General features: G+C 52.8%; 3 protein-coding genes across 8 annotated transcripts; 1 reads left to right on the forward strand and 2 right to left on the reverse strand.

Moving 5' to 3' along the window:
* The first annotated feature begins 54 nt into the window (after window positions 1–54).
* Window positions 55–13,438, forward strand: ANKRD13A (ankyrin repeat domain 13A). 6 transcript variants are annotated; one of them, XM_062009922.1, is made up of 16 exons: window positions 55–313; window positions 1,120–1,198; window positions 3,532–3,664; window positions 3,795–3,919; window positions 4,225–4,270; window positions 4,953–5,096; window positions 5,525–5,720; window positions 6,721–6,787; window positions 8,160–8,241; window positions 8,975–9,033; window positions 9,468–9,604; window positions 9,971–10,128; window positions 10,320–10,433; window positions 11,060–11,211; window positions 11,446–11,510; window positions 12,267–13,438. In XM_062009922.1, exons 1-16 carry the CDS (start codon window positions 255–257, stop codon window positions 12,463–12,465), a joined length of 1,815 nt encoding a protein of 604 aa, XP_061865906.1. In that variant the 5' UTR covers window positions 55–254; the 3' UTR covers window positions 12,466–13,438. The 6 variants fall into 6 exon arrangements, with proteins under 6 accessions (XP_061865906.1, XP_061865909.1, XP_061865910.1 ...); XM_062009925.1 differs by having other exon boundaries at window positions 71–114; window positions 1,091–1,198; XM_062009926.1 differs by having other exon boundaries at window positions 75–114.
* A 1,782-nt stretch (window positions 13,439–15,220) lies between these two features.
* On the reverse strand, window positions 15,221–16,877 carry C17H12orf76 (chromosome 17 C12orf76 homolog). The gene is made up of 2 exons (XM_062010093.1): window positions 16,755–16,877; window positions 15,221–16,591 (listed from the first exon to the last, which is right to left on the reverse strand). Exons 1-2 carry the CDS (start codon window positions 16,855–16,857, stop codon window positions 16,506–16,508), a joined length of 189 nt encoding a protein of 62 aa, XP_061866077.1. The 5' UTR covers window positions 16,858–16,877; the 3' UTR covers window positions 15,221–16,505.
* Window positions 16,878–18,569: 1,692 nt separating this feature from the next.
* LOC104560327 (sodium-dependent serotonin transporter) lies at window positions 18,570–25,553 on the reverse strand. The gene is made up of 13 exons (XM_062009653.1): window positions 25,346–25,553; window positions 23,671–23,805; window positions 23,340–23,559; window positions 22,957–23,095; window positions 22,539–22,673; window positions 21,782–21,885; window positions 21,475–21,602; window positions 21,232–21,344; window positions 20,809–20,940; window positions 20,573–20,672; window positions 20,354–20,454; window positions 19,103–19,270; window positions 18,570–18,650 (listed from the first exon to the last, which is right to left on the reverse strand). The coding sequence occupies exons 1-13, from the start codon at window positions 25,551–25,553 to the stop codon at window positions 18,570–18,572; spliced, it is 1,764 nt and encodes a 587-aa protein (XP_061865637.1).
* Window positions 25,554–25,773: the final 220 nt, after the last annotated feature.

Genomic DNA, 25,773 nt, shown 5'->3' on the forward strand with positions numbered 1-25,773 from the left:
CTGGGCGGGCTCTGGCCATGGCGCGGGCCGTCATCTTTGTCCCTGGCAGCCGCCTGCCTCAGGCTGCGCTGCGCGGAAGCGTTGCGCTTATGCGAGGAAGCGCAGAGACCTGGTGTAAGTGGCTGCGCCGGCCCGCCGCCTCTCTCCTGCCGACTAGCGCGGAACGCGAGCCGGGAAGAACGATGTTTACGGGCACCCGGCTCCGCAGGCTGGCGGAAGAAGCCGTTTCCCACTAAGCCGTGCCCTCACTTGCCATGGAGGCCGAAAGGCGGGCGGCCGGGCAAAACCAACCGCCGCGGGGCTGGGGGAAGCGGTGAGCGCTGAGCGCCGCGTCCGGCGCAACGACGCGCGGCTCGTCCCGCCGCCCTCCCCGCGCCCGCGGGCAGCGATGGGGCAGCTTGCGGGCGGGACGTTCCATCTGCCTGCCCGCGGGTGGGGGGGGAGCTGGCCGGGGAGCAGCAACTTCCTCCTTCCGTGCGCTCGCCGGTGGCGGCAGGCTGAGGGGAAGCTGCCCCCGCACCGGCCGCCGCGCTGGAGACGCGGGAAGGAGGGCTGCGGGGGTGAGGCGGCGGCGCGGCGCGGGCGGGAGCTGACCCGACCCTCGGGAGGGGGTGGGCGAGGGCAGCTGGAGGCCCCCGGGGCTGTGGGTGGCCGGCCTCAAGAGCAGGGGACTTGCCGGGAGTGTGGGGAGCAGCAGGAGCAGAGCCGCAGGAGTGTGGGGCTGAGGGGAGAGTGCTCAGGAGCAGGGAGTGTGGGGCTGAGGGGAAGGCATCAGGAGCAGGGAGTGTGGGGCTGAGGGGAGAGTGCTCAGGAGCAGGGAGTGTGGGGTTGTGGGGAGCAGCAGGAGCAGAGCAGACCCTCCGCAGTGGGGCTGAGGCCCAGGAGCAGCCGCCTCTCTCTTCATCTTTCATGGGGCACTCTTGGTAGTGGGGTGAAGGACTCAGCTCACTGTTCCCCTCATCACCGGGGGCAGCTGGGTGCCAAGAGAGGGGAGAAGCTTCAAGAGTCTGGGCTGGAGTACCCTGGGACTCCAAAATAAGGAGAGAGGGGAGCAGTGAGGGTAGGCACCCTGCTTCCCCTGCCCTTGCAGGTGTGTGGCATGATGAGTTCCCCTGGCAGGGCCAGCAGTGCGTTTCCCCTGCACGTCCTGGTTTGGAATAATGACTACAGACGGCTGGACGAGGAGCTGCAGGACAAGGTAACTGGGACACCTGGGCGATAAAGGGGCTGGTGTGGGGCTGGTGGCCCCAGGAGAGCTTGTGCCATGGTACAGGGCTTGGTGCCCTTACTGCCTTTCTAGGAAGAAGTAACCTCGATGGTACTGCCGGGTCTGGTTGCTGGGCTTGTGGGATTGCTGCACTGCTTTACCTATTTATTTGTGGTTGTGGGAGTGATGTAAGAAGGCGTAGGAATGTACTTTTTGTTATGTAAGTTATTAAATGTTGACTTCCTATCTGTAAAGCTGCACTCGGAGCATTTGAGTGTGAGTTGCAGAATAGCTCTGTAGAAGATATTAAGAGTCATTGAAACAGATCAGGAAGGGCAGATATGATGGATGTGAATTATTTTCTGTGCCAGAAAAGCAATAAATACTGAATACCTTAATGGGAAGTCAACATGCAGCAAAGGTGGCTGCTGCTACTGAAGCCTCTAGCTTGCTGAAGACCAGCAGTTCTTATGGCTTTGTTACTGTCCAGGACTGTGAAGGCACCATTTTTATACTGGCTGGAATGTTTTCAGCATCTCTGCTAAAAAAAAATAAAACAGGATCATTGTTTCATGCTGTAGAGCAGAAAAATAGAAAGCTGTTCCCTCTTTGGGACAGCTAGGCGAGAAATGGGCATGACGTCAGGAGACAGTCTGAAAAGCTGCAGCAGTGCTCGAGCAGCAAACATCCTTCTTGCTGAGATGCCCTGGAAAAGCGCTGGCGTGTGCTAGTGTGGGGTGTAGTTTGCAGAAGCAGAGCATATTAATTACATTATACCTGACACCACCAGTATATGAGCCAAAGATCAGCTGTGCCACCTCCTGACTGGTAACGATCATCTGCAATTCTAACGGTACACCACAGTTTACTAATGACTGCTTAGAGCATGCTCCTGTGCTATTTTTAGGAGAATCTTTGGAATGCAGTAACTTTTAATCAAATTTGCATGATCTTATTCCATCACAAAATCTTTAACCTTACCAGCACATTGCTTCTGGGAATTGATTCCTCCTGCAACAACATTCTGGCCTGTCAGGATCATTGTGCTGCTTGTTAGTTTGAGACTGCAGTTCACACCTGTGGGGTGCTGCTTCCTACCTCAAACACTTTACACTGTGAGGAAGTGAGCAAAGTGTTAAGATGTTAAGATTCCTTTATCTGCTTTTAAATAACTTCTGGATTTTAAAGTATTCCAGAGATATGTTTCTTCCTTGAGATAAGCTGCTGGCTGTCGGAGGGGTGCGTGAGGGACTCAAAAGACACTTGTGAGCTGCACTTGGTGTGGCAAAAGATGAGTAGATGGTGGTTTCCGGGTAACAGCAGCAAAGGAAGTTGGGAGGGATGGCTTAGAGTCCTTTACCTGGCAGTGTGGTAGGTGTTGGAGCTGTAGGAAGTGGGGAAGCAAATTGATTTGAGTTCCGCCACAGAAGTGAAAAGAGAGTGCTTTAACCCAAAGCCTTCCTTGTTCTCTATGTGATCATTCCAACTTAATGCTGTCAGATAACCGTGTTAACTTGCATAACAACTTTCCTTTCTTATTCTGCTATTGACTTTCCCCTTTTCCTTTAGTTATAGATGCTCTTCTGTTTCAAATCTCTAAGCTAATAGTGAAAAATAAGTAAGGTATGAGTATGTTGTGCTTGCATGTTTTGGACATTTATGCCTGTGCAATTTTTTTCCCATTTTTTTAGTGACTTGTACAAAATGCTCTCACTCTTCATTGTGCTGTGTGTGTCAGTTGGATGGATGCTTTGTAAAATACCATTTGCTTCTATACTTTCAAAAAGTGCTACACAAAATTGGTGTTGGATGCCCTGTTACTCTTCTTTCCCCTCCCTCCGTCCCTCCTCCGCTACGTTGTATAATGCTCAGCCCTCCATTGGTCTCTCAGGCTGCTGACTGTTCATGGTGCAATGCACACAGGCCAGAACTCCTGTCCTCTCCTGAGAGAGTCCCCTTCTTAAGGGAGACAGGAGGGGAATTAGTTACAGACAAAGAAATGAGAAGCATCAACAAGAACTCAGTGTTGTCTTACAGTAATACCAGTTCTTACTGTGTCAGTTTTATAGGCCCTGTTCTGCTTCTCTTTTTATTTCAGTGGGGAAGTAAGATAGCACTGTATGGAGTGCAGATGGGGAGCACAGCAGTGTTTGACAGCTGAGTTGGCTGTGCACCACAGACCGATACATGGGAATACCTGGGGAGTATTGACTCCCGGATTACCACCGGCAGGCTTTGTTTATGTAAACTCCTCTCAGTGTGCTGTGGGTAGTTGCCTTTGACAGGACAGCTGCAGCATTACTTCTCTCTCGGATACCCAACAGGATGTTGACCAACGTGATCCACGAGGCCGGACCCTGTTGCACCTTGCTGTTTCCTTGGGCTATATAGAGTCTGCCAAAGTCCTCCTTCAACACAAGGCAGATGTGACTAAAGAGAATGCCCAGGGATGGACAGGTAAAGATAACATGGAAAACAAGTCACGGACTGATACTTTTCAGTTGCAGATGTTGTACTTTGGCTGCTTTTCTGTTACGTATTTTGCTCTGAAAGGAAACTGAATCCAGCTGGTGTCTGTTTCTCTCAGTTTTGCACGAGGCTGTCAGCACGGGAGACCCCGAGATGGTACAAATGATCCTGCAGCATCGGGACTATCAGCAGACCTCTATGACACTTGGAGGGGTTCCTGAATTACTCCAGAAGATCAATGAGGTAATTATTTAGTTCAACCCTCTTACTCCAGGCTACAACTTGTTCTAGTAGTTCATTAAAGAGGCTGAATTCAGATGGGCAATTCTGTTCATTTCAGCTTACACGTTCCGTAGCGCTGTGGCAGATGGAGAGTCTTTTTTTCTTGACTGTACTTTGAAATCATTAGTCATGAGCTCCAACACTGGACACTGAGTCTCGAAAGTTATTTTGTTTTCCTTTACCTAAAATGCTCACAAGAAATGCTGCACTGAATGTTAGATTAAAGCTATTTCATTAAGTATTGATAAAGTGTTTTCTTCTTTTAGACTCCTGACTTTTATGTGGAAATGAAATGGGAGTTCACTAGCTGGGGTAAGAATCCTGGTCATCATTACCTCTTCTGGACTGTAGATAAAGGGACTTGCTAATCTACAAATACAACAAAAGACAGGCAGAGAAATATCTGCTTATGAGAATATTAAAAGATAATAACAAATATTCACCTCTCAAAATAACCTCTTTATATTTTTCCTGTTTCTCGTTTATTTGGTTGGTTCTTTTGATGGGTTTTTTGTTAATAGAGAGTTTAGCTGTTGCTAGAATTGCCAAAGACCTTTCTTGGGGTTTGTTTACCTGTCCCTGACCATCAGTGATGAAGCTGGTGATAGGAATCTCCTGTCTAGATGCACAGATAACTTGGGAAGGAGCTGCTTTTCTTCTGAAGGAATGGACACTAGGCCTTAGGGCTGATTTATTTTCCAAACAACTATCAGGCTGCTGGGAGATGGGGTTTTATGCCATTTCACATCTTTTAGTTGCAACTAATATCTTCTTACTTTTCATGTTCATCTTTGATTTGAAGTTGATGGGTTTTATCCCTGAGCTGATTGTTGTTAAAGTGAAAGAAGATCAGTATCTCCCCTCTTCTGGAATAAAGATCATAGTCCTGAGCAGTCCTATGTCAGGGACATAGCCTGTGCTTGAGTTCACACTTCCTGTGTGCCAAGTCTCTGGATTATTTCCTATTTACAGTTCTCTCATTTTTCTTTGGCAGTCCCACTGGTTTCTAGGGTTTGTCCAAGTGATGTGTGTCGCATCTGGAAAAGCGGTGCCAAGCTGCGTGTTGACATCACTTTACTGGGCTTTGAAAACATGAGCTGGGAGAGAGGAAGGCGTAGTTTGATTTTCAAGGGAGAAGGTAAATATTTTGGCATGTCTGCACCACTGATCACTGAATGCTACATCAGCCACTATGAGAAATCCCAGTGTGGCACAAAAAGACCTGTTGAGGCTGAGTTTTATACAAATATTCCACGAGTGCCTCAGAGATCCTGTTGTGTGGTTTAGTGTAATGGCCTCATTTATTTCATTTGAGTAAATCTGAGAAGAAAATTGGGTAACAGGACTCAAATTTCACTTTAGTCTTTCACTTAGTTTTCCCTCTTTCCATCCTTCTGCCTCCATAACAAAAACTAAGTTAGATACAGCTCCAAATTTGATCTCAACTGAGTGGGAAATACAGGGAATTAGTGTCCACCCCGATTTACTATCCAGTGTATTCTCATTTATTCACTCTGGAATACTGTTGCTGAGTGGTTTTAGTCTGAGATGTGCCATTTCCAACAGACACTGGAGGCTGGGCAGAGCTGATCGAGATCAATCATGATGACAAGTTTGTTACAACGGAACGGTTTGAGATTTCCCAGCACATGAAGCGTTTGACGCTGGGATCTATGACCCCAAAGAGAAAAGACGTGGAAAGACGCCTTACGTCTCCCATTATCAACACGTGCCTTGACACCAAAAATATCGCCTTTGAAAGGTAAGAGACAAAGCTGCTCTTAATAAAGAACCACTTCAGGACTGTGTTTACTTGCAATAAAGCTTTAAAGACAAGCTCTCAAAAGCCCTGGTGATAAAAACTTTTAGGGCTGGATCTGAAGTCACTTTGAGCTTCACATACCACTTGATACCACTTCACATACCACTTGCCACTATTGCTTGGCAAAACGTTCACAACTGAAAGAACTGATTTGCAGAGAACTTTCAGTTTATCCTAGCAGTGAGATCATTATTAAGGTCTCATGACAAGTTTGTTTTTCACCCAAATGTACATGGGTAGTGCTGAAACTAATGGGCAAGAATTTGCATCTTTTAGCTAAGTCAGTCATATCTCACATTAATAGTTTAAATAAGAATGTACAGTGTGTCTCTCCACAGACACACATCTGTCTGGTTTACCACACGTACTTATCCAGGGATCTGCCAGCTCAGTTCACACAATCCTTTTAATGAAGCTCCTCTTGGAGTGCTCTGTGATGCAGCAAACCATCCTCAGGATCATACAAAACAAGTGTTTTCAAAGTGAGGTGTAGAATCCCAGCATCTTTCTCTCAAATATTTGGTATCCATTCAAAGCTGCCCATAATTAGTCCCTGTGATGTTCACTGAGCCTTAATAACTGCAGCATCTACACATCCAGAAACTTAAGATTTCACAGGCAAAAATGCAGTGACAGGTTACTTTTGAAATGAAACCGTGGCCAAGCTGTCAGACAAAGTCACAGGGGAAGTTTTCATGGCTCAGCAATCCACATCTCAGCCCAAAAGCTCCATCTGAGCCTTTGTGCTTTGGCTGCGGCCTCTGTAAGAACAGACACAGCACAACTTCCTCGGGCCTGCTGTGCCACGTGTGTGTGAGCAGAGACTGACCTCTGCTTTTGCCTGGGGTTAATAATCCAATAACCCATCAAATGTTGTTGAAACATGGGCTGGTGTAGAAGTGCATCTGCAGAGATGGTTGTGGTGTTCACTTTTTGTCAGAACCACGTCTGGATTCTGGGTGTGGAGGACAGAAAAAGCAGAAGGTGTGAATGGTTACGAAGCAAAGGTAAAGCCCTTTCTATTCCATTAAGAGGTCATACAGCTAACTGAAGTGTGGTGGTCTTTTGCCTTTATTTCCTGAATATTTCAGGTCTTAAACTTTCCATTGAGAGCTTTCTTGTGTTGCCAGCAGACATGAGCAAGGATGAGGGACTTCAACTCTGCCAGGCCTGTGAGAGGGGTGATGCCTGCATGCAGGAATGTCCTCAGGGGCTTTAGGGAAGAGGGAGGATCAAAGCATTTCAGGAGAAGGGGGACAAAAGGTTCAACATAACTGCTAGCAGCCCTCCCTTCCATCCAAAAACTGGAATTTAGCTTGTTCTTGAATATTTTCATTCTTTTACTGTTTAAAAGATGAGGAACCTGTTGGTGAAGTGCCTTGAGCACTCTAGAAACAGCATTGCAAGGAAATAACAGCCTCCTGCAGCCTGAGGTGCATCATGAATTCAAGGAAGAAAATCCTGCTGGCAAATTAAAGACCCTGACCATGCACTTGAGTCACACAGTTGCTTGGGCTTGTTCCACGTGACGCTGGATTGGTCTCCCATTCCATTTCAGTGAAATACTTTTGCAGATGGCTGTACAGCCTTGCCACCTTCGGGGTGTAGGAATCACCACAGTGAACTTCCCTGGTCCAGAAGTCTGTGTTTACTCCAGGTTATGGAATCTGTGCAATTAATGACATTGTGTAATTCATTTAACAGAAGAATAACTGATGAGCAGTTTGCTGTGTTTATATGAAGGCTTTTCCTGTTGTGACTGCAGCCTGGTGAGGTGGATGTGGGCTCCATTGGTATTCCTGCAGAGATCAACTGTCAATACATTTCATTACCTCAGTTCAGAAGTAGCATTATCTGGCTTTCCTTCCCTGTTCTCTCATGAAATCTCTGCCCAGGTGGGGATTATTTAAAGCCTGGCTGGTGTTGAGGTTGGTTTGGCTAGTTACAAATTGTGTTTAGCAGTGTGTAAATTTGCTTCCCAGGAACTCAGTTGAAAGGCTGACTGTTGCTACCACGGAGCAGACTCCTTTGCTGTTCTTGTGGCACAGGATGCTTGTGACATGAGTGCTGCCTGGAGCTGCCATGGTGTACAATGCACATGGTTTCTTACCACCCTTGCCAGCAGCTGGCATGTTGTTTCAGCCTTAGCATAGGCCCAGCAGGAATATGATATGTAGTATTTCAATCACACCAAAGCAAACAGAACCAAAGTGCAGCATTTCTTGTTGATCCCCAAGTATGTTAAAAGTGAGGGTCTTTGTCAAAGACGGGCAGATCCATGGTGCTTTCTTCTGCCTTTAGTTTTGTGTACATGGGGTTTTGCTAGGGGATATCCTCTTGTTCTTAACCTGTGATGCCTTTGTCCTTGTACTTTTAAAGGTGTACATTGCAAACAATGTGAACGTGGTCACAAAAATCCGGACAGAACACTTAACAGAACAGGAGAAGAAAAGATATAAAGGTACTTTTCCTTTGGGCTAACTTGAAATCAGCCCGTTGGCTGTCTGATGTCTTCTCAGTGTGACTGCAGCAGAGGTGGGCAGACAGATGAGGGAAATACTTTCCTTGCTGACTTTGCCCTGCTTTACTTTCATATGCCTTGTGTCTGAGGTAGTGCATTACTTGCCTCCTAACCTACAAGTGAAGCACTGTTTATCCTGACTGTATTTAGAGGAAAGAAAAGCCCTTTAAAACCATTGAAAGTTCACTGAAGATTTTAAAGGGCTGCACTTTTCCATGTTTTCTCCTGCTCTGGAGTGTACTCATGCCATTACTTCCCTTTGGCCATGGTTATAAGATTCATACAGGCTTTGTTTGCTTGGAGTTTCATTTTTGTTTTGGTCCCCTAATTTCTTCTAATATTTAAGTTAAAGAGTGCCCAGCCATTAACTTTGTATGGAAGCATTGCCTCTCATTGCCCTGCCTTTGGGGCTCAGGAGGAGAGGCCCTGGGAACAATAAAACTATGTGCTGCTGGTAAAAAATGATGAAAACCTTTGCTGCTGCTCTGTGCATTGTACGTGTTTCACAGTGTCAGCCTGAGGTTCTGGGCTTGCCTGGTAAGGCTTAAAGGAAATGGGGATGGCTGACTTCACTTAGCAGCCTTGCTTGTTAGACTGGTGTGTATGTAAATTCTACTGCTGATTAATAGTAATAGATTTTCTTTTTGGTTTTCTTTTCTCCTGTTGCCTGAAGCTGACAGAAACCCTCTGGAATCATTTCTGGGTACAGTGGAGCATGAGTATGGTGCTCAGGTGAGTGTCTTAGACGTCAAAAGAGGCCACTGCAGCATAGGGATCTGTACTTATAGGAACAGGTCACCTCTTGTTTCCTTAGTTCAGCAGCAGTTGTGATTCTGAGGTTTAAACTTTCCCCAAGGATGTTTTTGTTTGTTTTAAGCTCTCAAATGTTCTGCAGGTATCTCATCCAATATCCCAGCAAAGTGTTGCCTTTAATATAGGCTTCTGTCTGCATTTCTAATTGGCTTCTAGCTTTCAAGTGGATTTTTCCAGTCCCTAAAATGCTTGGAGATTGTAAACCTCAGTAAAAAGGAGTCTGAATGTGTGAGTTTGTAAATATGGCTGTGTGTCTGAAACAGAGAATGAGTTACTTCACAGGACGTAACTTAACAGTAGGTCCTGTCTGTTTGTTGCATAGTTTTGGATTGGGTTTTTCTTTTTCTTTATAGAGTACAACCAAGACAACAGAGTATGCCACGAGTAACAATCCTACTGCCATTACTCTGGAGGAGTACTTTGACCCAGAGTTCGACTTGAAGGGCAGAGACATAGGAAGACCAAAAGAAGTCACCATTCGAACCCAGAAGTGAGAAACAAAACTTTCACTGTTTCTGCTTTGTCTCTTCCCACTGATCCAACCTCTGGGAGCCATTTCTAGAAATACCCAGTGTGGTTTTCCCCAGCTTTCAAAATTAATTGCAAGACAGGTCATGAAGTGCCCACCTATGGCTTGAATTCTTCCACTAAGTCAAAGCAAACATTTGGGCCAGTGCTGTGACTTGTCAGTAACCTCCCGTGCTTTGTCTGACCAGGAGTGTGGCTCAGTTTCTGAGAGCAGTGGCTGTTCTGCCTCTTTGAAATGTGTGAAGCAGGTGAGGATGCTGTTTTGCTTTGCTTCTGTTGCTACACTGGAAGCTTAGAGTGGTTTTTTTGTGCAACTTTCTCTTTCAAGATTTAAAGCGACCTTGTGGATGAGCGAGGAGTTTCCCTTGTCCCTCATGGAACAAGTCACTCCCATCATTGACCTGATGGCCAGAACCAGTGCTCATTTTGCCAGACTTAGGGACTTCATCACTCTGGAATTTCCACCAGGATTTCCTGTCAAAATTGGTAATATTTAACTATTTTTATTGTAGCATCTCCTTCATTTCCTTCCTTTTGATTGGTTTTACAGCAAGTATTTGCAAAACTGTGTTAGTTTTTTGCTAAGGGTTTGCAGAAGGGTTTGATGTGTCTGTGGGTGTGGAAGGGAGGGACAGAGGTCTCTTCTTGACACAAATCTGGTACTATTCTTCTTCCAGAAATCCCCCTGTTTCATGTGCTGAACGCCCGGATTACGTTTGAGAATGTCAATGGCTGCAGGACAGCTGATAAAACATCATCACAAACAGCTGGGGCTGCACAGTGTGATTCAGGTGAGGATGCCTTTCCATGTTTCTGTCAGTGGAATGCACTGGAGAGAGAGAGGTGGGTGAGCTGCAGAGAATGAAATGCTCACAGGTGAGAGGAAGCTGCAGAACATTACAGCTGGCCTGGAGCGTGTGACACTGGTTGTACTGACCCATTCTGCCCCTTCCATGCTGCCAAGCTGGCTACACTGAGCTCTGGCAAGCTGCCTCAGGTGCTTTGAGGTCTAGAATCTGGTGCAAGCTGTTGCTGTGGAAGCAGAATACAAAATTGCTGTGGCAGCTAAATTTGATGCTCTTTCAGAAGAGTGGGTTAGGTGTCAGCAGGATGCTCATCACTGCCTATATCCAGAGGTGCTCTGGGCTGCTGCAGCCTGTTCATCAGGAATAACCTCAGCAGAGCCACTCTGGTATTTATCTTGTGCAATGTTTTCTTTTTGCCCCCATCTGGTTTTGTCAAGATTCTGAAGTGTGCCACAGAAGTCTGCCAAAGCTTGTTGGTTTCTTCAGCCAAGTGGCCCTACCTGAATCTTTGGGGTTCATGTAGTCACACGCTCATGCTCATCAGAAGTCTTGAAGTCACACCTTGTAAAAAAGTATTATGCCTTGATTGTAACTGTGTCTGGCTTCTGTAGGTGCTAATTTTGAGGTCGACCAGTCAGTATTTGAGATCCCCAAGTCTTACCATGTCCAAGACGACGGCAGGAACATCCACGTGCAGGATGAAGATAACGAGATCATGCAGTTTGCTATTCAGCAGAGCTTGTTGGAATCTGGGGGAAACCAAGTGAGTGTGCTGGAGTCTGCCCAGTGCAGGCCTGACAGTTCTGGCAGGGCCTGGGCAGCAATAGCTGCATCTCTGAATTAAACCAGATAGGACTCATTTTTTTTTTAGGAACCTTAGAAGGGAGAAGTTATGTATTTCAAAGAGGAAAGAAGAGGGATTTAAGAGTTACCTTGCAGTGAGTTGTGCTGCTGGTCTGTTAACTGCTGTGCAATTGTCTGTCTTTCCCATGTCCAGGAGGTGGGGGTGCACTCCAACGGAGCCATTGCATATGCACAGGACTTCAACATACAGTATCAGAGGTAACAAATGGCTTTTCACATCAATCCACCCAGTGACTGAGCAAAAACACTTCCAACAGCAGCAGCTGTGCAGATGTTCTGTGTATGAAGGGAGCAGATGCACAGGGCTCAGGGTCTCTTTTTCTTGTTCTGCTTCTGACTCTGACTTTTCCAAGCAGCAGGAACTCCAGCTGGGCTTCCCTGGCTCGTGTGGTGCAGCCCTTCAGCTCAGCTGCACTGTGAATTCAGTCCCTCTGGGTTGAGTGTTTAAGTAGCTGCTGCACACTCCAGGGAAGCTCTCTTTTTCTTTCCAAAATAATTGTGGAATCCTCAATTTTTAACAATGCTACAATACATCATAATGATAATTATTTGATGGCCCTGTGAGAATAGAATGGTCAGAGAATACACTCTGATATTTGTAGGGTCTTTCTGCAGTTCAGTGCAAAGAAATCTCTGTGCCCACCAGGAACTTCATCCTCTTGGTCCCTTTGTAGGTGGAAAACCACATTACCTGTCCAGTAGGTGACAAGGCTTTTGGAAGCCTATTGAAGATGTAGCTGTTAGTGTGTATGAAAGATTCTGAGGACCTGTCAACAAACAGGTTTTACACTGAGAATTTTATGGGCATTAAACCTGTTCTCTGACCCTGGAAGCTGCTTTCTGCCCTTTGGGAAGAGACTTTCAGGTTTGCTGGGAAGGATCACTGCAGGAAGTGTGAAATGGGCTCTGTCTCTCTTGGTTCAACCAACTCTCTTGGTTGTTTTTCCCCTTCAGGGCACTGCAGGAGAGCTATCTCACCAGCTCAGGCAACTCCCACTGCAGCACCCCCAGGGAGCCTTCCAGTTTTGAAAAGGACTTGCAGCTTGCCATGGAGTTGTCTGTCCGAGAGCAGGAGGAACGGGAGAAGCAACGTCAGGAAGAGGAGGATGCAGAGCTCCAGCAAGCTTTGCAGCTTTCCCTTGTGGAAAAGTAACTCCATAGCGACCTCCTGAAGTAAGGACGAGCAAACCTGCATAGACCAGAGAGCTTTCAGAGGCCTGGAGACCACTCCTGGATGGCTTAAGTAAACATTTCACCTGCCTTCTACGTTGGTATTGTTGGCTGCAAAAGCTGATTGTTTTGTTTGGGTGGTTGTGGGTTTTGTCCAAGGGACTTTCAGATCATGGGACTCTGGCTCCCCAACCCTGCAGCCTTAGCTCTGAAGGAAAAGCTTTTATCTGAATGTATTTCTTGGAGAGCAGATGGAAATTTTGCTTAGCATCAGGATACAGGGTTGGGGGAGAGCTTGAAAACCTGATTTGTGGGGAGTTTAGGAGGGAAATTTCATTACTTACCAAAGAAATACTCATCTGCTTAATCATTTCTGAATAATTCTAAGCCATTGTCTGTTTCTTCCAGTTGTTACATGGAAGAATATCTATCTGCACATGCACATAGGGTAGTTCCTCATGCTGACAGATGGTTTCTGTTAGTTTTGTTTATATGTGATTATCTCTAGTTACTGAGATTTTCTCCTGTGCTCCTGCTTAAGAGGGATGATTTTATACTTGAACAGCTAATCCAAGCTCAAGGTTAAACTAGTGCTTTTCTGAAAAAGGACAAAACAAAGTAGCCAGTAAAGTTTTTAGATGCTCAGATGGGACCATCTGTCTGGTCAAGCAGCAGTTCCTGCAGCGATTCCAAAGCAGCTCGTTGCCACGCTCTGAGGGCAGCAGGGGGCTGGGCCCTGGATCCAGCTGCCTCTGCCTTGGGCTCACTGGATGTGTGTGGCAGAGCCTGCCCGGGGGTGGCTGCTGCACCCAAACACAGGAAAGGCAGGTGAACTTTCAGCACAGGCTTGTTGGAAGATAGCTTTCATTCTGTCACCTGAAAGGGAAAGGTGTGTTGCTTTTGAGAACTCCAGTGCTTTATCCTTCATGTGGAATACATCTATTTTTTTATCTGAATGTTTTTATTGATTTTTAAACCAAGCCAACAGGACTCTGCTCAGGAGAGTGGGGTTGGAATGCTTCCCAACTCTGCTCTAACCAGCTGTCCTCAGGTCTTTTGCCACACGATGTGTGTGTAGCCATTTTGCCTGCACCTCTGCCACTGTTTACAGCGCAGCCCGTACCTGCACCTCGTGCTACCCCAGGAAAGCCTTATGGCAGCTGCAGGTGAGCAATACTCTGCTGTTGTGGCTGGCAGAAGTGTGGGGATCCTATGGTACCTACCCTCTGGGCATCTGCCTCCTCCTGCCCTCCTTCCCCGGTCTAACAGAGCGGTTCTGGGACACCAACTGTAAACCTGTGTAAAATCACTGTAAAATGGACTCGAGCATAACCAGTGAGGTGGTTGGTCACCTGGACCTTTATTTTAAACCAGTAATCCATTGTTTTTACATAGCCAAGAATTAAAATTCCTTCAGTGTACACTAGCACTGGTCTGACTGCACCCTGTGTGTGTGAGGCAGCCTCTATCCTGCTTTGGTACATGCAGGGGCAGTGCCTGGGGCTGGATGTGCATCTTTCTTTGAGAAGGGGATCACTGAGATTTTCCCTCCCTTTTATCCAGCTGTGAGCCCTGTATTGAGCTCCTGCCAGGGCTGGGGGGGGGGGTTAGGAGATGGAAGTGGGGGTTTCCCTGCCCTGGAAACAGAGCTGTCACCTTTTACACACCAGCTGTGGGCATTGCTTGTTTTCCTACAGAGCATTTCAAAGGTGTATGTATCTTCTTTTTTTCCAAGCTGACTTGTTTTCTGGTTTTTATATTGTGAACTAAAGAATATTGAGCAGTTTGATTGAGTTTTGTTATGCTCCTGCTCCTCAGCCCAGGTCTCTGAAGGAATAGGGTTGTTTGGGGTGTCTTCTTGTTGCTTTCTCTGACACTTGCATCATTCCACCTAACCTCAGAGGCCCCACTTCCCTGCTACAGGTGCTGCTTTTCCTCAGTCTCAGTTTATATCATACATTGTATGAGTTAAAAATTGTCCCCTGCTCCTCTTTGGTTGCTGGAAGGAAAACTAAAGATGCTGCCTGTGTTACCCTGCACAGGGAAGCAGGGGCTGTTCTGACAGGCCCCGTGTAGTGTGGTTAAAGCACTCTCTGCCTTTTTGCTGCATGGTTGTACATGAAAGGTGACATTAATCTGTGCAACTATCCAGGAGAGTGCTGGGTTAGTCTATAACAGACAGGGAAGCCCTAGAGTGGATTTTCTCCTGACCTTGTCAGCCAACCTTGGAGTCTGCCTGTTTTGGAAAGCACAGGGCCAGGTCCCAGGCTGCGAGGGGAGGAAGCTGGGGCTCACAGCTTCTGTGGGCACCTTTGGTGAGGAACAGAAACTGACTGTTAAAAGTTCTTGACCATGATGCTGGTTCTGCAGTGTCAGGGCTGTTTGTTGCTCAGAGTAAGACCCGGTCTGCACTTCTTTTTGCTTTGGAGCACTGTTTCAGTATACAACACTAACTCCTGATAGGCTTAAGCTGGAAATACTTCTTGTGATTCAAAACAGTCTTCATCAGTGAACTGGTGTGTCAGTGGCTGTGCTGGAACTGTGCTCTCTGGATACTGTTCAGCACTGCCAGAGAGCAGGGCCCTCACTCAACTGTGCTGTCCTGCCCCTGTCCTTCACCACTGCAAAGGGGGCAAGGACTCCACCCTTATCAGAGGCAGGGAAGGGGACAGCCTTGTCCCTTCATGCAGCCAAGTTCATAACAAACACAGCATCCTTGAATAAATGAGAGTCCTGGGTTGCTTCCTTAGCTTTTTATTTGTACAAAGACACAGCAGGGAGGGAACAATGAATGCAAACACGAGGCTGCTCCAGGGAATGTAGAGCTGTAGCTGCCCACTCCATCCACCCCCCCAGCACACAGCTACAGGCCAAGTTTGACACCAGATGAAGGCCCCAGAGAAACCAGTGACACAGGGCTCTGTGATCAAAAACTAGCTCAGAAAGCAACAGAGCAGCGTGCCCCTGCTTCCCCACTCATCTTTCACCACCATTAGTAGCTAGAGCTGTCCTTGGCAGCCTCCTGCTGTCACCACCCGAGCAAAGGAAGTCCCAGTGGGGTGAGAGCAGTCTTTTAAAACAAGCTGAACAGAAAACACATCAGATGCAGCACAAGGTTTTAAAGAACAGGTCAACACAATTGTTCTGTAAGTTAAGTTTTAAGACATTAAATAAATTACTAACCAAGACACCCCTATGTTAAATACTAACTTAACAGTGAGCCAAATCCAGTTACTACCCCGAGCAGTGCAAAACAAAATAGCAGCATCCATATGCCAGTGTGATTTCAGTGTAAACACTTGAACAGAATACTGGAAATGCACTGGTCTGGCTCGAGCCCAAACAAAAGATGCTTCCAGAGAGCCCAAGCTCCTGCCCAGCTCAGACAGACAGTGCCTCCCGTTTCCTGAGAGACAAACCTGCCTTGAGAGGGGAGTGCTCGGTGCAAGCTGGAGCCCCTCACCTGCAGCCCTGCTGGGAACAGCCTCAGCACAGCTGGTGTGAAGCTGCAGCATTCAGCTGAGAGTTAAAGCAGATAGGAATGCCAAGCCTGGCCCAGTGTAGCTACACCAGGATCTGCCCACCCTGCATTTCTGCTCAGAGGCATGTGTAACACCCCCACAGCAGGCTGCTGAGCTCTTGCCTTCGGACTATCTTTGAAGGCTGCACTAGAAACGCTCGAGAGCCAGCAGTGAAGCGGCGAACCGAATCAGAAAGCAAAACTAGACATGAGATAAGAGTGCACGGGCCCATCGTTCAGCCAGCAGCGCCGGGAGCCTGCCTGCGTTCGTGTCCGGGCCCGGGAAGTCTGCCGGGTGTGGATCGGAGACCGGGGCTGCTCCCGAGCGCATCGTGTCCCGCGGCCTCGCTGCGACGGGAGGAAGGTGCTTTGCTGCAGACGCTGCTCCGGGCCGGGCGGCTCGGCTGCGGCCGCGCTCCGGGAGTCACTGCCGGGGCCCGGAGCCGCCACGGGCTGCAGGGCCGGCGGGAGCCTCGGGGGCAGCGCTGCCGCGTCCCGCTCCGCTACCGCCGCCGGACGGGCTTGTAGACGCAGACGGCCATGAGGATGATGGTGAGCAGCAGGGCGCTGAGGATGCTGCCCAGCAGCACTGCGGGAGGGACGCGGGTTAGGACCCGAACGCAGCCCCCGACGCGTTCCCCAAAATGAGCTTTAAAAAGTAAATACGCTAAAAACGAAACAAAGCGACCCGAGCGGGACGGTGCCCGAGCGCCGCGGGACGCGCAACCACCCCACCCCCGGCCGCCCCTTACCCAGGTTCTGCTTCTGCAGCACGGCGTAGGGCCGGCTGCGCTCCGCCGGGCCCGGGGCCAGCAGCGCCAGGGCCGCCTGCGCCCACTCCCGCTCCGCCGCCATGGCCGGGCCCGGCCCCGCGCCGCCGCCTTTGTGCGCCCAGGACGGCCCCTTCCTGTTCCTGCCGCGCCCCGGGCCCGGCCCCGCCTGCGCCGCGCACAGCGCCGGGCCCGCGGCGGCGGGGCGGGGCGGGAGCGGGGCGGGCACGGCCTGTGCGGGGCCTCCTGTGCGGCGCGGCGTGTGCGGCCCGTGCGGCCTCCCAGCCCCGTGCCCGTGTAGGACGCTTAACAAGGCTCAGGGCCGCCTCTCGCACTTGGGCCTCATCGGGAAGTGTGATGGGGAGCGGCTGAGGGCGTGCGGTGTGGAGCCTGGGGAGGAGGCTGAGGGGAAACTGTGGTTGAGGTCAGGGTTGGTCTCTGCTCCTGAGTAACCAGTGACAGGGCAAGAGGAAACGGGCTCCGGTTGCCCAGGGGAGGTTGAGGTTGGAGCTGAGGCAGAACTGTTTCCCTGAGAGGGGTGTCAGCCCCTGTGCCAGGCTGCCCAGGGAGCCGGGGGAGTGCCCAGCCCTGGAGGGATCCCAAAGCCGTGGGGCTGAGGTGCTGAGGGGTCAGTGCTGGGCTGGGCAGGGTGAGGGGTCAGGGCTGGGACTGCAGCAGCTTCAGGGGCTTTTCCAACCAGGACTGTTGCATGATTCCATATGGCAGCCCCCTGCCCACCCTGAGCTCTCAGCTGTGCTCCCCTACTCTTCTGCATCAGCCTGGGCAGGAGCTGCTGGGAGGGGACGGTGAGGCTGATGGCGGTAGGACTGCAGCATCGCCTCTGCCGAGGTCAGTGTGGGTTCTGGGAAGTGTTTAACGGGCCCATGAACCACTGAGCGATGGTGCGGCTGCAGCGGGGCAACGAGGCGTTGTGGGGACACCATGATGGGCAGCGGGGGCTGGATCACCCCAGGCCTGCTTCACCCCCACCCCGGGGCTTGTTTCTAAAATGAGATACATGAAGGTCTTTTCTTCTCCAAAGGCCAGAAGCTGACATCTCCTTGCAGCCCATCCTCCTGGCTCAGCAAAGCTGAATCACAGGGCCCGGAGCACGGATGGAGCAGGAGGGAGCGACCGGCCCCGCTGCAGCAGCGAGCGAGCAGGAACCACCCGAGGCCACTCAGTTTCTTCACCAGAACAAGGGATTTGTGTGTCAGGACAGCAACAGCCCCCGGCCCTCCCCCAGCCCTCGGCTGCACCGTGGTGCTTTGTGAACGCAGCACAGCGAGTTCCAGCTCCTCTGGTTTCCTAACAATCGGTATCAGCTTTATTTTCCACGTCACTCACAGCACGGCTAGAGACATGCACTGCTCCCCCAGGCAGGGCTGCACAGCTGGATCCAGGCAGGGCTGTACAACGGGACTGGATCCAGGCAGGGCTGCACAGCTGGATCCAGGCAGGGCTGTACAACAGGACTGGATCCAGGCAGGGCTGCACAATGGGGCTGGATCCAGGCAGGGCTGCACGGCAGGGCTGGAGCGGCTCCCAAGCAAAGCGTGGCCCCAGCTCATACTGCCAAGTCACAGGGAGCTGAGGTTTACCTCCCAACGGGAGGAGTTTGGCCCTGAGCTGCCAGCCCAGGGGACTCAGGTGAAGGGTCCTGTGCTCCCTGCTGGGGATCAGAGGTTTTCCTGCCCGAGCCTGGCTCTGCCAGCACGCACTGGCCGCGCTGCGTCTGCTGAGGCGCTTGGACGTGACAAGAGCCGGTGGCCGGGGAGCTGCCAGCAGCACGTGCAGCTACAGGACAGGTGACATGCACACTGTGTCTGCCTGGGGGGCTTGGGTTGCTTTCTCGGGCTGAATGCAGATGGTGAGGCGCTGCAGGGGATAGGAAGGCAGAGAAAAAGGCAATGGGTTTCCTTCCCAGAGCGGGGCTGGTGTCACAGAGGAGCTGCCTGCCCTGATGTGCCAAAACCATCCCCACTGGCTGTGGGCTGGAGCCGTGTGAGCCTGCAGCAGTGCACAGGAGGAGGCCCAAAAGTGGGCTGAGAGGAGGGGTGAGAGCTGGGGATGAGCCTCTGCCTCCAGGGCTGTGCTGGTGTCACCCTGCTGCCTCCTGGCCCAGCCAGAAACATGATTTCAAATGACCAGGCTACTGAGCCACGCTGCCCCGAGCCCTTTCCCAAGCAGCTCTCCAGGTGTGATTTGATTGCTGTGTGTACAAAGATGCTGAGGAGCTGTCAGCCAACCACCCAGCTCCCCAGCCCTGGTCTCAGGCTGACCCGAGGGGGTCTCGGCCCACCTGCCAAATCGCCCACCCCACTCCTCACCTGCTTGAGAGTCCCTGGTGTCCAGACCAGCTTGTACACCATGTAGAGGGGGATGCAGATGAAGGACGATGCCCCTATGAGGTGTCCCACCGAGATGCTCCACTCAGGGTACTGGTAGTCAAAGAGCGTCAGCAGCGGCTGCTCCAGGAGGGAGCTGATCACAATGAACTGGAAGGAAGGAGGCCGAGGCGGTTGGGGAGGGATGCTCATGGGGCTGGATCTGGCAGGACATGCCCTGCTGCCTCTCCCTGCAGCACAGGGCTGTAGCAGGGCTGTGCAGCCACAAAACCCTCCCAACACACAAGACGGGTGTCTAGAAAAGCTCGGTTGGGCCAGCTGGGCATCCCCGGCCGATGAGCCCCGGCTGCTCCCCAGGGAGAGCACATCAGCTGCAACATCCCCCCAGCCCCAGCACGGACACAGCTCCTCCTGGGGCTTAACACCATCTACACCCTGCTGCCAGAGCCCCTTTCCTGGCTGCCAAAGGCCAGCGTGGCTCTGACAGTGACGTTCCCCACACTGCCCACCCTTGCTTGGGCTGGGCTGGGAGGTCTCCATCCAACACCCCCCCCTGGAGCCGGCGGCTTGCAAAGGCTGCACGTCCTCCTGCTGAAATGAAACCATTTGCTGTCTGCTCTGATTAACAACACTTCTCTCTTAATAACCTGGGCAAAGCGCTTAGAGCTGTAATTAATGCTCGCAAGGTCTCTCCTCCTGCAGACCCGGCGAGATCAGGCCCCTCTGCCTCTCGCAGGCAGCAGCCTTTGAAGTGCCGGGGCAGTTGGCATTTCAAAGGGGCCGGATCCACCCTGGCACTCAGCTCAGCAGTGCCCTCAGAGGCGGCCCCTTGGCTGGCTGTGCCAGCGGGGGATGCTGCACACTGAGGATGAAACGAGCACTCCTGTGAGCTGCCAGGCCCCAGCTCTGCCCTGGAGCTGCAGCAGAGGCTGCAAAATGCACCCACAGGTGCCTTTGTTGGTGAAACCCACTGTCCTGGGGCAGATGGTTGTTGCCTGTGGCTGGAGCAGCAGCATGGGGAGCTAGCAGAGAGGGCTGGCATGAGGTCCTGCAGCCCCAGCCAGGACCCTGCACCACCCATCTGGCAGCTTGCTCACCCCACACAAGCGGGAGGGGAGGAACTGGCAGCGCTGGCACCCGGGAGCTGGGCAGCAGCAGCAGCTGGCGAGGGAAGAGCAGGATCCCTGCAGGGTGTGCGGAGGGGAGCTGACACCCCGGGCTGGGGATACTCACCGCTAACAAGGCTGGGCTGATGGCCACCCAGCACACCTTCCAGAACATTCCTGGGGTGAAGCCCAGCATGGCTTTCACATCATGGGAGAACCTCTGTATCCCTGCAGGAGGAGACACCCATGGAGGACGTGGGTACAGGGACACGGACGTGATGCCCTCTGCACCCCATGGCAGCCTCTCCAGGAGTCACACACGTGCCTCTGCTGCAGCGTTTCTCACCATAAAACCAGGAGACAGCGATGGTTTCCAGGAGCACCACTGCCAGGATGGAGCAGCCAGCACCAAACTCCTCCAGCAGCTTCACCACGTAGGCTCCCCCCTGGCAGAGCACAAGTAGGGGAGGGCGGCTGCGGACCCAGCGGGGTCCTGAGCAAAGGCCCACACCAAGGGGTTGCTGGAGAAAACAGGAGGTGTGTGGTGGGGACAGGAGTGGAGCGGTGCCCAGGGGTACTCACGTAGGTGAGGGTGCTCAGGGAGCCCAGGAAGCACACTGAGATGAGGCCGAGGACGAAGAGCTCCCGTCGGCCGGACAGGACCTGGGGGTACTCGTCCATCACAGCCGTGATCACGGCCTCCAAGCCCCCAAACTGCAAAGGAAATGCCATCGTGAGGCACAAGCTGAATCGTGGGGCCAGTCCTGTTCTTAAAGCAAACCTGCTCCCCACGAGCCCCCTCTGCCTGCAAGCAGCGGGGGGACATCCCACCCTGTCCCCTTGCTCTGGGGTGACCATCCCCTCTGCTGGGCTTGGGGGGAGGCCAGCTCAGACCCACCGGAGACGCTGGTGTGGTGCTCCCTCTGTCCCCACGCCCGGGGGCTTGGGCAGGCAGCCCTCCTTCCCCTTGTCACCCCGCTGTGCTGTGTGTCTGCAGCTCCCTACCGTGCTGTCCAGCCCCAGCGTTATCATCATCAGGAAGAACATGATGGCGAAGAAGGTGGATCCCACCATGTTGGCGATGGCTTCAGGGTAGGTGATAAAAAGGAGGCTTGGCCCTAGGAGGGGACACTGGGCTGTTTTGCTGCTCCCTGGCCGCTCTGGCTCAGCTCACACCCCAGCGCTGGCCATCACCCCAGCCCCTCAGCCCTGACCAGGACAGGACAGTCCCTCTGGAGGGCAGCAAACCTTTATCTCTCGCAACATCCTCCACCTCCACGTCCCTCATCTCAGCCATGTAGCCCAGCACGGTGAAGATGACGAAGCCCGAGAGGAAGCTGGTGAGGCAGTTCACTGCGCTGGTGAGCAGCGCGTCCCTGCAGGCACAAGGGAGGGACACTCACCCTGACCCAGCCCCCTCTCGCCTGCACCCCCACTGCCTCCCTCTCTTGGCCCCACATCCCAAAACCATCAGTGGAATGAGGGAAATGGCTCAGCCCACGGGGCACAGGAGCTGTGGGGCTGCCCACAGGGACCCGGGGCTGCAGGAGCTCACCGGTAGCAGTTGTTGTGGAAATGGTTGTAACTGGCTAGAGCGAGGAGGACCCCGAATCCAGGACCCAGGGAGAAGAAAATCTGTGCAGCAGCATCAACCCAGACCTGGAAGGAGAAGCAACAGGCAGGCTGCAGAGCAGGCAGGGAGGCTTTAGGGCTGGGATGGGGCAGGGAGGTGCCTCACAGCGTGCCCACCCCACAGCACAGGGACGGGGTCTGGATTGGCACATGTTGCCAAGGCCCCTCCTGCCTGTCCTGCTGCCCCAGGGGTGTCCCAGGAGCAGGGGAGCTGCCATGGGATGGACAGAGATCGTTTGCACCCCGGGGTCCTGCAGCAGTAGAATTAAGCAACGCTGCTGCCCCATGCCCAGAGCAGGGATGGAGGGCAGCCCCGAGCCCCCTGTGCCCGCTCCTGCCTGGGCAGTTCCCGCTGGCAGCGACAGCAGGGCCCTGATTATCTTTAATGAGAATTCTCAGGTGCTGCCTGGTGATTACCCAGAGGAAGGCTGTTGTCAGGCCAGGGGAGAACAGCACAAACAAAACCCGGTGGCAATGAGATGGGTGATTCAATTATGGATTTACATTTCTAAGAGCCTGTCCAGGGTATCTTGTTGCTGTAGGAACAAGGGCCCCTCGCCCTGCTGGGGCCAGACCCGTGGGCAGGGGTGGGTGTGTGTGCCAGGGATGGGGTCTGGGTGCTGCCATCCCCGAGGAGGGGGCAGCAAGAGCTGGGACAGCACGTCCCACTGCACACTCACTGTGGTGCTCAGGAGTTTGCCCCAGTCTGGGCGCAGGTAGAAGACGACCCCTCTCCAGGCACCGGGCAGAGTGGCTCCTCGGACCAGCAGGACCAGGAGGACAACGTAGGGCAGCGTGGCCGTGACCCACACCACCTGCAGAGAGGCTGCCCTCAGTGCCTGGCACTGGCAGAGCCGTTCTGCAGCACCCAAAGTGCCCGTGTCGGGCAGAGCCGGCTCGCTCGCGGCTGGCCGAGGGGTAGGGCAGTGAGGAGGAGGAAGAGGAGGCTGTGTCCCGTGGTTAAGCAGCCAGCTGAGCTGCAGGACCTCACCAGGGCTCAGTCGCTCCTGCCTGGGCCTGGCTGTGGAGGGGATGCTGTGTGCCAGGCTGTGAGCACCCCCGTGCCCAGGCAGGGCTGGTGCTGCAGCCCGCTCTTACCTTCCCAGAGGTTTTCACCCCTTTCCACAGGCTGAAGTAGACAATGGTGAAGATGAGGAAGAGGCAGAGGAGCAGCTGCCAGCGGATGCCCCCCACATCATACAGGCCTCCAGACTTCTGGATCTCCAGGACCTTCCTCCTGTGGGAAGGGACCCCCACGGGTGCCTCAGGCCCTCGCAGGGGAGTGGGCTCAGCCCTGGGCAGGTGGGCACACCTCACCTTCCCTCCCCAGCACACCAAGAACAGGGATTGTGAGCTCCCAAACGGCATCCCCACATGAGAGCTTGCTCCCAAGCACCCCAGTCCAGCCCTGCTCCCTGTGCAGCAGCCCCTCCGTGGGCACGTGCCCCAGCTTCAGCACATTGCCACGGACGTGCCCTTACGTGTAAAACTCCTCGGTGGGGGAGCGGGAGGAGTTGGTCCAGGTCACGTTGCTCCTCCCGAAGTAGTTGGTGCAGTGGGGCGTGTTCCAGGGGTTGTGGCAGCTGGCCCAGGGCAGTGTGCCCGCCAGCGACCAGCTGAAGTAGTAGAGAGCCCAGGCGATGATGGTGTTGTAGTAGAAGGAGACGTAGAGGTTAATGATGCAGACGGCAAAGCCGATGCCTGGGGTAAGAAGGGGGGACAGAGTCCTGCATCTGTGCTGGCCCAGCCCTCTGGCTTCCCCCAGCACCAGCTGCCCCCAGGGGCGCTGTCCCAGGGCCAGGGGGCTCTTACCTTTAAAGATGGGGCAGATGCGCTTCCAGATGGGGATGACGCCCGTCCTGTGGAACTGCCCCAGGGCCAGCTCCATGTAGAACAGGGGCACCCCTCCGAAAACCGCCATCAGCGTGTAGGGGATGAGGAAGGCTCCTGCGGGGTGAGGAGCGGAGCGCGGTGACCGCGGTGACCCCGCGCTGGCCGTGGGCAGTGGGGAGGAGGGGGTTGGATGCCTGTTGGTGAGATGCTTTGCCATGTGCTCAGAGGGGCTGGTGGCTGCGAGGAGCCCACTCAGTGCCCCACTCCCCAGGCTGCTCCCTTACCCAGGGAGGGTTTGGCTGGCGTGGCACAAGGAGCAATAGAACCCAGGAGGGCGCAGGGGATGGGGCCCGAAGCACCCCTCAGGTCTAGAAGAGTTTTGGAGGAAATCCCACGGAAGGTGCACAGTCACCCCAAGAGTAATGAACGCTGCAATCTGCATTATTCATAACGCTGCTGTCTGTGCCAGGGCTGTGCTGGTACCCAGTGGAGGGGCTGGAGCTGGAGCTGTTCTCAGGACAGCCCTGTTGGGATTAGTTAATTTAACCCCCGGGTTCCTCCCGGTGCTGGTGAAGGTGTGTGTGGTGCAGCAGCCCCACAGCCCTCACAGCCCCTGCAGCCTGGCACAGACACTGCCCAGAGGGGCCATGTTGCTGCTAAGAGCCTTTCTCTTCCAGGAACAGCTCGAGGTGCTGGGTGAGCCCAGCCTGGACCCTGCTGGTTCCTTCCCACGAGCTGCTCCAGCAACTCCTCACCCTCCGGTGTGCCCGAGGCGGGCGAGGGAAGCGTCTGCCCGACCCACATCCATGAGGAGTGGCTAAAGTTCGCTCCCAGTCCCACGGGAGTGCATCACAAATAGCTGTGCCTCAGTGTGGGCACCTGGGACCCACGTTTTAGCCTTGAGTGTGGTACTAATTATCTCTTTCTGCTTTTCAGAGGCCGTTACTCGAATGCCGACTCCGGCAGTTCAACGCACAGAGCTTTCTGCAGACAGCACCAAAGCTTCACTCCTTTTCATTTCCATTGCAAGGGCTTTTTTTTCCCCTCCACTCTGCTCTATTTAAAGCAATTTAGTTGTCACTTACTCCAGGTTTTTTTTCCCCTTCACAGAGCTTTTGTAGCTGAACTTTTGAGCCCTGTGAGGGGCTGAGTGTCCCAGGGAGCTGGGGCTGCTCCACGGGGTCGGGCACCACCGGCTGCACGGCCGAGATGCTTCCAGGGCTTATTTTAAAACCTGAGCCAGCAGCAAGGGATGCTGTCACAGAGTCACAGCTCCATAAAGAATACAAACCTCCCACCCCAAACGTGCCGATTTTAATCCTTTTATACACTTTGGACCACGCTGGTTTTCTCTTTGTGATCCCAGAGCTGCTCACACAGCTCTGACCACGCCGGGGAGGGAGTGAATGGAGTCACAGGATCATGGAATGATGGAATTGTTTGGAATGGGGGAGGATTTTGAATGAAGAAAGACACCAAACAGAAAAGAGACAGATGTCAGGAGAAGTTGGGTCAGTCTCTAAACTGCCCTGTCTGGAGAGGAGCGGTTAGAGACAAAGAAAGAAGACAAATGTTGAGTTTTTCAGCATCAGAAGGATGAAAAACAGATCTTTTCTCCTCAAGGAGCCTGAACTAACGGCCGTGGTGTCCTTACCCCCTCCGTTCTGGTAGCAGATGTAAGGGAACCGCCAGACGTTGCCCAGATCCACGGCGAATCCGATGACCGAGAGCAGGAAATCCATCTTCTTGCTCCACTTGTCCCTGGGCTGGGTTTGTGGCCGCGGGGGCGCGGGGCCGGCCGTGGGACCCGGCTGCGGGGCCGTGTGGTGCCGGGGAGGGCTGGGGCAGGGCTGCTCTGCCATCCTGCTGCCCCGGCGAGTCCTGCCGGATTCAGGCTCAGCAACTTGGGCAAGGGAAGGATTTTTCTGTTGCTGATGACAGATCCGAGGAGGGGAGGGTCAGGCTGCCTGCGCTTCCCCACCTCCCGCTGGAAACCCACAGCGTGGAGAGCAGCAGCACAGAAACCCATCCCCTGATCAAAGGCAGGAGCGGGGACGGCAGTTTGCTGAGCCCGGGGCTGAG

Source organism: Colius striatus, chromosome 17 (assembly GCF_028858725.1).
Source record: "Colius striatus isolate bColStr4 chromosome 17, bColStr4.1.hap1, whole genome shotgun sequence".
Classification (NCBI taxonomy): Eukaryota; Metazoa; Chordata; class Aves; order Coliiformes; family Coliidae; genus Colius; species Colius striatus.